Raw genomic sequence first — 13,699 nt, 5'->3', positions numbered from 1 at the left:
TCGTAAGAATTTTCTTAAGTTTGACCTACTTCTTAAGTAATTTTTTTTAATCACGTGAACTCCATCAATAAAAACTTAAGAAGTGTCGACGTGAATACCAAATTATACTTACGAAAGAAAATCGACTTACGAAGTCGACGTGAATACGGCCCCTGTTCGGTATTTAGTGGTAACTTATCTCTCAGTGTTGGTTATGTTGGAAGGCCCATCAATTATCTTTCATTTGTGCATACAAACTTATAACATTATTCGTAAATTATCACTGGAGATCACCCTAAAACATTTTTTGAGAATCATGGCAGTCACCCAGCATGGCAAAGTCACCCCCGTTTACGGTACCTACTCGTTAAAATTAGTCAACGTCCGATTTTCTTTCGTTCAGTTTTTACCCGTTTCGCTGGCTAAACACGTGCTTATTTGGAAAACATACTTGGAGCCAGATTCCTATTGATTAAAAACAAACTACCTATACTTTAATCCTTGCGATCGATTACATTCACGTTGCAGGCCTTTCATGACGTCATAGGTGAGCATGCTCCGAGCTGGACCAGATAATTTTCCTCCCATCCCAGAGCGTGTGATATCCAACGTTTCATTTGAGACCTAAACTTGGTATGCATCCCACATAAATTATACGATATCATCCCTGGCTAGTTTTGAAGAGTGAACCTTCGCCCCAGTGGGGGGGGGGGGGCATATGTTACCACCCTGTCGCGTTTTTTGCGTGTAAATAAAAAACCGCGGCGCGTGCCGCGCCGCTTTGGGTAGCTTTTGGTACATCAATTTTGGACAATGTGTGAAATTTTTGACTCCAGGTCATGTCAGGTCAGGGCACCAGGTCAAGTTAACTGACCAAGCCTAAAAAAGTTTGCAATCATGTCCAGCCTGCAATGTTTGTCAGAAAGGTTTTAAACTTGGTGGATTGCATGCTGTTATGGGTGCCTACAATTTGTATCTCTCGGATTTTTTATATCCGTGACCTAAGGTCAGGTCAAAGGCGTGACCTTTCCATTACAAGTCAATGGAGATTGGAGAAAAATGAAAATGCCTCTAGATCCGTGTGAACGCATAGGAACAGTCCAAATATTTCAGAATCACAGTGATTTGGACCACCCGTGATGACCTAGGTGTCATTTTTGCTGATAGCCTCTAGAAAGGTCATCCGAGGTCATTTGAGGCTACAAACAGATTTTTGCCAATAACTCGCGATTGGAAAGAGATAGAACGCTGGGGATGGCCTCATTGTGTTTGTCTTGTTGAGACGCATCGACTGATATGCAACATGACCTTTTCCGGTCAGGTCATGACCTTGACCTGAGGTCAAATTTTCAAGTTGACCTTTCAAGGCCAAATTATAGTTCATTCGACGCGTCTCGGCGAGAGGGACACGATTCTTGCAATAGAAATGTCGTGGCTTTTTGTAGTCGAAAGTTATTGTCGAAAAACACTTTTCGTAAAAACAGCTATTTTTGGAGTTTTTGCCCTCTGGAGGCTAAACCGTTGACCTGAGGTCAATTTTGATAATGACCTTATCAAAAGAAGAGCTCAAAAGCTATCGATTGCTGTTACATGCGTTTTTCTAGCTACCATAGTTCTTGAGATAACGGCATGTTTTCTGAAAATATAATGACCATTGGCAATTTTTGACCTTTGATGACCTCTGGTGACCCCAATATTGCTCTGAGGTGAAAAACGACTTAAATACCTTCAAACGTACGCATTGAGAGCTATCGACTGCTTTTTACCGCGTCTTTCTAGCCCTCTTAGTTTTTTAGTTAGAGGTGGGTGGTAACATATGCCCCCCCCCCCCCCCCCCACTAGGGAGCCACTCGATCACGGGCTATTGCTCAAAATGTATGTGAATGGAAAACAATTAAACTACAGACCGCCCCACAAGTACCCCCAGTGCTGCGCGTGGCGGCCGCGGGACGGCCCTGGCGCGGCGTATGGGCGCGGCCCGCGTGTGGCCTGCCTCGGCCGGGACTGACCTCGAGGCGCGGGTGCTGGCTGCGCTCGGTGATGGCCGCCGCGCGCTCCATCCAGTCGTGGGCCTTTGTGGCGGCGTCTCGCAGCGCCTGCACGGTGGGCAGCGCGGCCGGTACCTTGTCGGCGTCTCGCAGCAGCGCCTCGACCTCGGCCAGACTGGGCGGCGGCCTGCCCGCCACGTCCAGACAGACGCGGGACCGTCAGACAGACGCGGGACAGGCAGACAGACACGGGATCGGCAGAGACCACGGACAGGACATATACGAGACAGAGACTTGCTTTCTATTATTTTCGCTGATGCTCACCATTTATCTATCTCCATATTGCAATTTTTTGTAAGAGCTCATTCAATGGGATGACTTCCGGAATGCCCTTATGACAATCGGACAAACTAGGCCAATGAAAATGAAATAACGAAGAGAGGCATCAATGATCTGATTACTGATGACGATATTGCATCAATGCATACCCATTCTGCATTGCCGATATAATATCACTCCTGCCGATCACTCCTGCCAATATCGCAGGAGTGAGCCGACCTGGTACTGCAGGGCAAGCTGTCCATTGAAGATAAAACTATCTATTGCTTCTGTCATCGTAATCTGATCTAAAATGGTCGGTAGAAGGTCACTACAAGACTGATTTGCTGGGGATGGAAAAGCATGCCACATGCGAATATTTAATGCTGATTCCATTCACAGCTGGCCATTTTTTTTTCATTCTCGAACCAGGTGATACAGGGTGTCCAGAAAAAGATACTACGGAAATTAAGTCGCATTCATTAACGGACGTGCCGATTTTTCCAACTTTATGTGCTTACAGTGCAAGATTTGGCAAAGCTCATGGGCACTGTCAGTGCCCTGGGCACTGTAATGCGTCGTTGGAAAGTTGTCTGCCTGCCCTCCGAGATAGTCAACATGACCATCAGTCACTTGCAGACTGTGCTAGTGCTGGAGCTGATCCGCCGGAAGGCCACTCACATTGAGTATCTGCTTTTAGGAGCTGCCGCGACTGACCAAAGGGTTTACATGCCATGTGGCACTTGCTGTCTGTTTTGTCATATTTTTGCGAATACAAGCATGTGCCATTTTAACCCGCGCACCGACGGGGGTCTGCGCCAACTTACAACCGACGGGGGGGGGGGCGGATGACCGCCCACCCCCCCCCCCCTGAGATCTCGAGAACGAAGCAAGATAGCGACAAGTGGTAAACGGCATGGGGTACGCACGGACAAGGTCTACAATTTTTACTAAGGTCATTTTCAGGTCAGGTTAAAGATGACGTCACAGGGGTAAAAAAGTCAAAAGACGGCGCTGTATATGGAGAGTTTTTCTCGAATAACGTTCGAATTAGTCAAGCTAGGAACAAACCAAGGGCATCATCGTGATCCTCTTGTCAATCCGCATCGAATCATGTATATGTTGACCTCAAAAGGTCAAGGTCAAAGGTTGACCTCAGGTCCATGACCTCGAGGTCATCATGTATATCATTAGATGCTTCTTGACGAGCTGAACACAATGAGACCATCTGCGCGGCTGTACCTCGTTCCTGTAAGGAGTAATTGGCAAAAAACCGTTGGTGACCCTTGATGACGTCACATGACCTTACAGCTGGCCAACAGCAAACCAGGCCTCAAAGTAGTGAAGGTTGATTGTATATGAAGTCATGTATGGTATATGGGGCCATTCCGACGCGTTTTAGTGAAAAAAAAAAACAGGGAGTTGATTTTTCCCCCATTGACTTATAATGGGGAGGTCGAGAAATTGACCTGACCTTAGGTCATCGATATCGAAATTCTGAGATGTACCTACAAATTGTAGCTACCAATGACCTAATAACATCCTGCGACTTTCAAAGGCCTCCGTCATCTACTGTAGCTCTGACACTGTGGCAAAGTTGCAAAAAAGTGACTTGAGGTTGGGTCATTCGAAGTGACCTGGTGACCTGAGGTTCAAACTTGCACACCATATGTAAAATTGATGAGAGAACAGTCATGCCGAATTTCGCGGCGCTACGCACCGCGGTTTTTCCGCTTATTCACGAAAAACCTCAGGGGGGGGGGGGCGGATAACCCCCCCCCCCGTCGGTGCGCGGATATAATTACGGAGCGAGCGAAGCGAGCGTAGTCTTTCCTTAGTTTAACGGAAATTTCTGAGTATGAGCGGCCGGCCGGCCGGCCGTGCGGACGCTTTTGCGAGGCTTATATCTCAGCAACCACTTGACCGATTTACACGCGGTAATTTTTGAAGGGTAGCTTCATTCCTTCTACCAAGTATTGGACTATTCCCGATGCATGTAAGTGACCCCTTATGCACGTGCCACGTGCAAAACGAAGAGGTGTCAGTTTTGTAATTGTTGCAATATCTCGGTAACTACTTGGCCGATTGCGCTGAAAGTTGGCATGTAGGTAGGCACCCACTAGGCACTGCATATCCATGTGCCAGAGTTGGGGTGCTGCTGCACGTGCGCACGTGCAGGGGTCGTTTCCAGATCTCGAGAACGGCTGGACCGATGGCGCTCAAATTTGGTACACGGTTAGGGACCAGTTAGTAGGGTGCCGTGCACAAGTCAGTTGGGACCCTTTCTGCACTAGCGCACGTGCAGGGTGCCGCTCCCAGATCTCGAGAACGGCTGGGCCGATTGTGTTCAAATTTGGCACATCGCTAGAGACCGGTTAGTAGGGTGCCGACTGCCGTGCACAAGTCAGTTCGAGGTACCCCCTCGAACTTTCGCACGTGCAAGGCCCACCCTCTCGCTCGCTCCGTTAGTCGCCCCAAAAGGCGTTATACTGGTTGTAGCAAGAATATAATTGCAACCGCAGCCTGTTTGAAATAGACAAACACTGTTCGTTAGAATTGTGTTTTTCTAGAACAACCGAAGCAGTCTTCGGTGGGGGGGGGGGGGGGTGTTAAACATTACACCTACTCTCATCCGCGCATAGCGGCATCCTCAGCACCACAACAGATACTTTCAGCATTGGTTGCATTCGATCACAATTCACAATGTAAAAAGTGATGCAAAAACATAAAGTGAGCAAGAATCCTCTTACTAGTATAAGTGGTGTTAAGCAGTGATGCAATATAACACTGTAAATTGAAGTTTAAACAATTTCATTTTGATATGAGATAAAAATTATTCATAAGTACGTGATCCATCATATCAGTATGACAATTTTTCCACAGCAAGTCTTAGGTGATGAACGAAGGCACTTTTTACCATTTACTAGACCAATACAACGCTCACTTGATTTTGCATGCTTGGTTTTGAAATGACAACTTTGTTGAGCATGTTTATAAAAAAAATCATACCTATATGAGCTTTTTCCACTTGGACTGGGCATTTCAAGGCAACAGTGTGCCCAGATAAATAAAAAAAAAACTGGCTATAGTGACTATTCTCAAAACATGTCATATACCAGGTTAACAAGGCCAATAGAATTCTCGGAGTCATCAAACATACCTTTGCAAACACTGACAGTGATGTCTTTCAAGCCTTGTACAAGAGCATCGTGAGACCCCATCTTGAGTATGCCGCTGTTATATGGAGCCCCAAATTTAAGAAGGATAAAGACGCACTCGAGCAGGTGCAATGGCAGGCAACGAGACAGCCAGACTGGTGAAGGGGCTGTCTCACCTGTCATACTCAGATCGTCTCAGAAGCCTCAATTTGCCTACCCTGGAATTCCGAAGGAAAAGATCAGATATTATCGAGACATTCAAAATCTTAAAAGGCTTCGACATGGTGAACTACCAAAGAGAGTGCTCGTGTGTTAGCAACGGCATGTTCAAGAACTCCCTTAGCCGTACCACCCGAAGTCACGGTCAAAAGCTGCAGGTTCAGCATCAGTTGGGACCTAGGAAAGCCTTCTTCGAGGCACGAGTGACTCAGGCGTGGAACAAGCTATCCAGGAACACTATTGAAGCACCAAATGTCGATGTTTTTAAGTTCAGACTTGGGAAAGAATGGAAGGACCACCCCGACAAGTTTAACTACAACTTCTCTAACTAATGCTCAAGAGTGGCTACTCATCGTATTAAAAACAGTAGCTACTGTCACTAACAACAGTGGTCGTCATTTTATGGCGACAACAAGCATGGTAGCCAACTTGTCTTCATAAGAAGAGGAGAAGGCGCCTCTTGAGTAAAGGGTCTTATTACTCGAAAGGGTATCTAATGACCCTTACTTAAGGTAAATGCTTAAGGTAAATAGTTCGTTTATTTTAAGTTTGACCCACTGAACTCTAATATATACTGGAAGGACCATTGGTGGCTTGTTTTTGTCTATCAATTTCCGCCATGTTGTGTATACCAGAAATATAAATTGCATTACGGTAGCAGAGGTGCAGTTTAGTGAGAGGTACACTTCTCAGAAGTGCTGCTGCTTCATGCTTGCAGTTTGATTGCAGCGATCAACTTTTCAAGACTTCGGTATACACAACATGGCCGAAATCTTTAGACATCCTGGCCCGTAGGGCCCGCATACGGCTACGGCGACTGCCTCCCTTTGGTTTGACCCTCACTGTAAACGTCTCTTCGAACAAACCACGAGAATTGCTAGCTGAATTACTTAGAAAACTAGTGAGCACACATTGATTTCACAGACGATCAACTTCATCAGAATTATTTCTAATTGGCTCCTATTTCCCAAACTCGCAGCTCGTATTTACAGCCCCACAGGGATAGAAGACTTATATGAATTATAACCAAACCATACCAAACTTATTAACCAATTATCTTTCTAGTTGAGGTTTATTTGCCATTGGGTCTACAGTGCAGGGATATTTCTATCTCGCACTCCTCTGAGATGCAAAGATAAGAATTTGTTATCTCTGCATCCCTCTGAGATGCGAAGATAAGGTCTCGAGGGTTCATAGCTAAAAATCAAGAGTTCAAGTGATGATGGGTCAATAACCGTACCATTTTTAAGGGTTGTTTGTGTATGAAACTTATGAAATAAATACAAAATACTCTAAATCTATTTTTACATAGATAAATACATTTGAATATGATATTTAAATAATTAAGAATAAACCTCAACATAGAAAGATATAGGATTCCTCATGGCTCACTCGTGGAAGATCGGAGATCTTTTCCTCGCGTGTAACAGAAAAACCTCGCTCCTTCGTCGCTCGGTTTTTCAGTAACCCGCTTGGAAAAGATATCCTTATCTTCCACTCGGAGCCATGAAGAATCCTCTATGTATTACGTTTAACATAGCAGAAGGGGAGAGTGGGACACTTTCGTGCATGGGGCATTTCGTTTTCAGCAGTTCATGGGAAAACGAGTGACTGCACGAGCTCAAGGCAAATTATGAAAATATGTGTACCTATCCTTGCCGCCCCTCGTGTACTATAGATAACAACACTGTACCTGCTGTCATGTTTGATAAAAACGCAAAGTTGCAATATTCGTGCGCTTTCCAAACTTTTCTCATAACATCCATTTTCGTGATTCTGACTCGGAAATGTGGTTCAGGTTTTCAAATTTGGCGGCGAAGAAACTTGAACTCTATTCATGGAACTGCTGCAAACTTGTTTGTTGAAAAAGTGTCATTTTTTCAACAATTTTTTTTTTAAATATATTACAAATAACGTAGTGGGGCAGGTTCGTGCACGCACGGCCTAAGGGCATATTCGTGCATATTTTTTTCGGTTTGCGATTTATGACTTTATCTGAGTAGGTTTCACTTCTGACGCTCGCCTGACTCAGTCTCGGCTGCTTGCGACTTCGTGACAAGTAATTCACGTGACCTTGCCGAGGTCACGGGGGCGGGCCGATGGTCGGCACTGGCAGTTGGCACATTCTTGTTTGCCAGCCCATTCCTTCTACATATGTTGTGCAATGCATTCTTGTCGAAAGGAATGAAGTGAAATGACCCCTTGCCAATTTCTTTTGGTAAATTTTTGGTAATGCCCGGTAATTCCTCGAATTTTGCAGGGTGCACGAAAGTGCCCCACCCCTTGCACGAATGTGCCCCATACCTGGGACAGGTTCGTGCAAACGTTCAGAGTTATCAAAAAGTATTTTTGTTTCTAATAGAAGCGATAATTTTAGAGGATAACTTTTAAAGAGGAAAAATATCTGCAATAGTTCCTTTCCATACTGCAATTAACAGTTTTGCCATTGCACCAACCAAAGAACAGATACATGGATTTATCCTTTTTTGCACGAATGTGCCCCACTCTCCCCTACATTATCGGTGTTAAAAACTTATTCTGAAAATTATTATTCACTAGAGGTACAGGTTGACGCGATAACTGTATGTTTTGATTTATGTTTTGCTACGGGTGCATTAGTTTGGGTGAGTGACTTGTATTTTTAGCTGTGTTATTTGGGTAGATTTGGGAAGCTGTTTTTAAGTGGTTAAGCGTTCTGAGGAATATCATCATGAGAAGTATGCGCATCTGGCTGACCTTATCCTCACTTCTGTATGGAAATATGAAATTGCCAAAATAAATTACTGTATTAAAAATCGAGATATTTCGAGCACAGCTCTTCGTCGGTCGATTGTAATTATTTACACACATAACAGGCACACAATGTCGAATTCGTCTCAAGTTCTTCAGTAATGTCGCAGTAAGAAATTTAAATACACAGATCCCGTGCAAATTGATCACCCTAGTTCCTACCTTAAAAATATATCTAAACATAATTCCCCAGTTAAACTAGCAGTACATATATAGGTATCTTTCAAGAACCAATTCACACACATTTATATACATTATTTTGGAAGAAGCTGCCATGATGTAGTGTTATCGTTAATTTTGGGCCTGGCGTCTCGGATGAAGATGGATTCAGCGATTCTTCTATCCGCTTCGTCTTTGCATACACGCAGGATTTTGGCCGTCACCGAGATGTCGCGTCGATCCATCTCAGGGTGCTTATGCAGCGCATGCTCTCCTAGGGGAGTGTCCTCTTCTCTGTTAATGCCGTTCCTCCGATGCTCGTTGTAGCGGAGTCTAACTGGCCTGCTCGTTTCTCCGATGTAGGTGTCGCCGCAGTGACTGCAGGTAAGTTCATATACCACGTTTTTGGTCGTGCACTTGGACTGTAGCCCCGCCTGGCATGAATGACAGCACCTTCGTCCCGAGGGGCAGGGGGCTGGGTTCAGTCGTGTCTTGACCAGTCGTTTCTTCAGGGTGTTGTTGGTGGTCCATTCTATCTCCACTGGTAATCCAGAGTTGATTGCAACCTTCTTCACCTGAGCAGCCACCTTGTCATTAACGAAGGGCAGTCGGATATATGTGCCTTGCTTCTTCTTGTTCTGTTGTCGCTGATCTGGCCGTTCCCGTCGTTCTCTTCCTCTGTCTCTGCTTCTCTCTTCATGTTTCTTCATTTCCCTCCAACTGTACTCCTTGATCATCTTCATCGGATATCCATTACTGACAAACAGTAATGGATATCCAATGGATATATGGATATAATGGATAATATATCCAATGGATATATGGATATATGGATATAATGGATAATGGATATAATGGATATCCATTGGATATCCAATGGATGGATATCCAATGTTTAGATATATTTTTAAGGTAGGAACTAGGGTGATCAATTTGCACGGGATCTGTGTATTTAAATTTCTTACTGCGACATTACTGAAGAACTTGAGACGAATTCGACATTGTGTGCCTGTTATGTGTGTAAATAATTACAATCGACCGACGAAGAGCTGTGCTCGAAATATCTCGATTTTTAATACAGTAATTTATTTTGGCAATTTCATATTTCCATACAGAAGTGAGGATAAGGTCAGCCAGATGCGCATACTTCTCATGAAGCTGTTTTTAATTAAACTGTAAGGTATAATACTAATAGTGATAGTTGCGGGGTGTTCAAGTCTTTTGCATGTAAGGCCCTTTTTGAAATCAAACCTACCCCCTACCCCTACCCTACCCCTACCCTACTCCTACCCTACCCTACCCCTACGTCTACTCCTACTCCTACTCCTACTCCTACTCCTACCCTACCCTACCCTACCCTACCCTACCCTACCCTACCCTACCCTATCCTACCTACCCTACCCTACCCTACCCTACCCTACCCTACCCTACCCTACCCTTCCCTTCCCTTCCCTTCCCTTCCCTTCCCTTCCCTACCCTACACTACCACCGAATCGGCCGAGAAACGGCTGAGATATTGCACAAACAAATTAATTTTATTTATTGGTGAATCCCCTTGGCGAGCGGTGCCCGGCGTCGGTATTCATTGCCAAAGGTCAATAACCTCCCGGCTCTGATTTCGCTCAGTTTTGCAAGCTCAGCCTAAAGCACGTGCCTTCTGCTCGGCGCCGGTCGCGGCCGCAGCACGTGCACACCGCTGAACCCACACCCTCGAGAATTTAATACGACAATTAATGAGTGCACGCGTCCGACTTTCCGTGAAAATCTCACCCCCGTAACCGTTACCGTTTCCGAGCAATAGTGCGTTTTTTCCCGTTTACAATGCTAGCCCTATGGCGCACGTTCGCACGCGCCAAGGGCGCACCCCCGGCCGCATCACGTCCAAAATGTAATACGAGCTTCGTGTAAAGGTGGCCCACATGTCCGGCGGATTATTTAGGATTTATGTTATTGATATCTGCATTACAATGTGCGCTAACCAGTTTTCTCAGTAATTCAGGTAGCAATTCTCGTGCTGTGTTCAAAAAGATGTTTACAGTGAGGGTCAAACTTAGAAAGAACTATAGCTGCCCATCCCTGGTCATAACTCTACCACACCAATGAGCCTACTGGCAGGCGGCCGCTGTCCGCCGCCGTACGCACCTGGCGGCCAGCGCGGCGCCGGCGCGCTCCTCGTGCCGCTGGCCGGTCTGCAGCAGGCCCTGCAGCTCGCCCAGTGCGCGCTCCACCACGTGGTAGGGCGGCAGCGTGCGTCCCGTCTGCACCAGCTCGGCCACGGCCTCCAGCGAGAGGCGGCGCCGGCCATCCAGACCCTCCTCCACCGATTCCATCCAGCGCGCGTGGCTGAGCCGCTGCGCCGTACACACACAGACACCCAGTCAGCACAATGACAACACGCGGCGCTACCGGGTGGGCACGGCCACGGACTGGCCACGGACTGGGTACGGGATGGGTACCGACTGTGGGTACGGACCAGCTCTTTCGTCAGTCTCTTACAACTGATGTCAGTCCTCGATTTCCACAGAAAACAGCATTTTCTGTATTCACTATTCCATAGATAACATGAACTACTTATTCGTAAACATCATAAACATTCGTAAACATATTCGTAAAGTGTAAACTATTCGTAAACATTGGACATTTCATTTTTCATATCTACCAATGGTGCAAAGTCGCCGTTTGATTTAGGTACGGCCCTCCAGCAAAGGAGTGGTTGTTTAGCCTATGTGCTTTTGGTGTAATAACTTTATATGACAGAGACACTCCTGTAAAATGACTCAATAGAAACGAGAAGAGGGTTCGTGCACACATTTCGGCAGTGATTTTCAACAGCCGTTAGGCGTATTCATCAATGCAGATCGATTATTGTGATGTTGGCAACCAACCACTTAATACCTACCTGGAGGGCCGTACATTTACCAAAGTGAGATCAGCACAAACCAAGTATGCGTTCGGACGTGCCGTTTTTTCGCGTGAGATTTCGCGAAACGCGAGGAATCCCGCGGGATCCCGCGAAGCCGGCTTGCCCAAACAGCCGTTTTCATGAGGAATACCATCGCGTAGAAATTCGACGCGAAAAACGACACGTCCGAACGCAGCCAACATTTCCGTGGAGCGCAGGGAGCTCTCCTCGCTTGGCTGCGGTCTGTAGGGCGTCACCTGGCGCAGCTCGGCCGTCTCCGGTAGCTCGATGTCCAGCTCGTCGCCGAGCTGGACGCACGCCTGTATGTCGGCCGACGGGGGCGGCAGCTCGGGCTCCACCAGCTGCACGGCACGCCGCTGGAACTGCTGCACCTGGCGGCCACAGGTCAGACAGCAGCGCCTCAGACCGACAATCTCTGCCAGCTGCCACCTCGTATAAGACCATCCCGACGTCAGCTCCTTCATCCGGCTGCTGGTCCCCCTATTTTTACTTTTTTTCGAATTACTCCTCCACCCATGATCAGGTGACCAGGAGTGACCCGCCCTCAAGCCCAGCGACTAGCAGGACCTTACGTTAACACCCTGAAATAAAAAGAAGTCGCAGCACTCCCTGCTAAGAAAGGAAATGCAACTAAAAAAAAAACAGAGAGAATAGGGTAGCGGGTTTAGGCGGAGACAAAAACAGTATGCGAAATAGCCACTGCTGAAACCAGACAGGTGGGGCGTTCCACGACAAATCGACAAGTCCCCTGCACCCTCATATTTTATTTTTGCTTAAAATTGGTCTAATGGGTTGTGATGGGCGGGGATGCCAGCCGTGGCAAGGATTTTTTTCTTCGAACAACGGTTTCCGAGATATAGCCTCGGGCAATTCCTGGATGTCGCGCTGCAGCCCTATGTTTGGCGGCCTATAACTCGAAAACTATTGGTTTTCTACGATAAAAACTTTATATGGTTCAACTCACAATCAACCAACAAACATTTTGGCTATCTCGGATTTTCAATTTTTGAAAATTGTGATCACGTGACCTTTTGACCTATTTTTCGAAGAGTGACCTTGATATTTTCCCCACTGAAAGTTGCAATTTTGTCTGATGACGATTAAAGCCTTATCAATTGTCATTCATATGCGAAAATAAAAAAAGTGGATATCGCCCTGCGTTGACCTCAGGTCAGGTCATTTTTATGACCTGTCTATTATTACGAGCGGGAGCGACAGCGAGATCTCGAGAATAAAGCAAGAAAGCGACAAGCGGTAAACCGTGCAGGGTACAAATGGATAAGGTCTATAATTTTTACTAAGGTCATTTTTAGGTTAGGTCAAAGATGACGTCACAAGAGCAAAAAGGAAGCCAAAATTGCGGCACTACATATATATGAAGTTTTTCTCGAATAACTTTCAAGGTATCCCAGCTAGGAACAAACTAATATCACCATCGTGATCCTCTCGTCGATCCGCATCGAAACATATGTATGTTGACCTCGAAAGGTCGAAAGGTCAAAAGTTGACCTTAGGTCACGTGACCTAACGGGGGTCTGCGCCAACTTAGAACCGACGGGGGGCGGATGACCGCCCCCCCCCCTGAGATCTCGAGAACGAAGCAAGATAGCGACAAGCGGTAAACGGCATCGGATACGCACGGACAAGGTCTACAATTTTTACCCAGGTCATTTTCAGGTCAGGTCAAAGATGACGTCACAGCGGTCAAAAAAGTCAAAATGACGGCGCTAGATATGGAAGTGTTTCTCGAATAACTTTCAAACTAGTCAAGACTAAGGGCAGCATCGTAAAACTCTCGTCAATCCGCATCGAATGATATATATATATATATATATATATATATATATATATATATATATATATATATATATATATATATATATATATATATATATATATATATATATATGTGTGTGTGTGTGTGTGTGTGTGTGTGTGTGTGTGTGTGTGTGTGTGTGTGTGTGTGTGTGTGTTGACCTCGCAAGGTCAAGGTCAAAGGTTGACCTCAGGTCACATGACCTCGAGGTCATCATGTATATCATTCGATGCGTCTTGACGAGCTGAACACAATAAGACCATCCGCGCGGCTGTATCTTGTTCCTGTACGGAGTTATTGGCAAAAAAAAACCTTTGGTGACCTTTGATGACGTCATATGACCTTACAG

General features: G+C 45.9%; 1 protein-coding gene across 1 annotated transcript in view; it reads right to left on the bottom strand.

Moving 5' to 3' along the window:
- LOC122381031 (lysine-specific demethylase 5A-like) overlaps positions 1-13,699 on the bottom strand; it is a 203,143-nt gene that overhangs the window by 63,225 nt on the left and 126,219 nt on the right. The window contains exons 19-21 of the mRNA XM_043364719.1: positions 11,771-11,905; positions 10,754-10,962; positions 1,989-2,154 (exon numbers count right to left, since the gene is read on the bottom strand). Of these exons, the coding sequence (XP_043220654.1) occupies positions 1,989-2,154; positions 10,754-10,962; positions 11,771-11,905 (510 nt within the window). The remainder of the gene's footprint in view (positions 1-1,988; positions 2,155-10,753; positions 10,963-11,770; positions 11,906-13,699) is intronic.

Source organism: Amphibalanus amphitrite, unplaced genomic scaffold (assembly GCF_019059575.1).
Source record: "Amphibalanus amphitrite isolate SeventyFive unplaced genomic scaffold, NRLGWU_Aamphi_draft 000112F_arrow, whole genome shotgun sequence".
Taxonomy (NCBI): domain Eukaryota; kingdom Metazoa; phylum Arthropoda; class Thecostraca; order Balanomorpha; family Balanidae; genus Amphibalanus; species Amphibalanus amphitrite.
The sequence above is the reverse complement of the archived record's forward strand: the minus strand, read 5'-3'. Positions and strand labels throughout refer to the sequence as shown.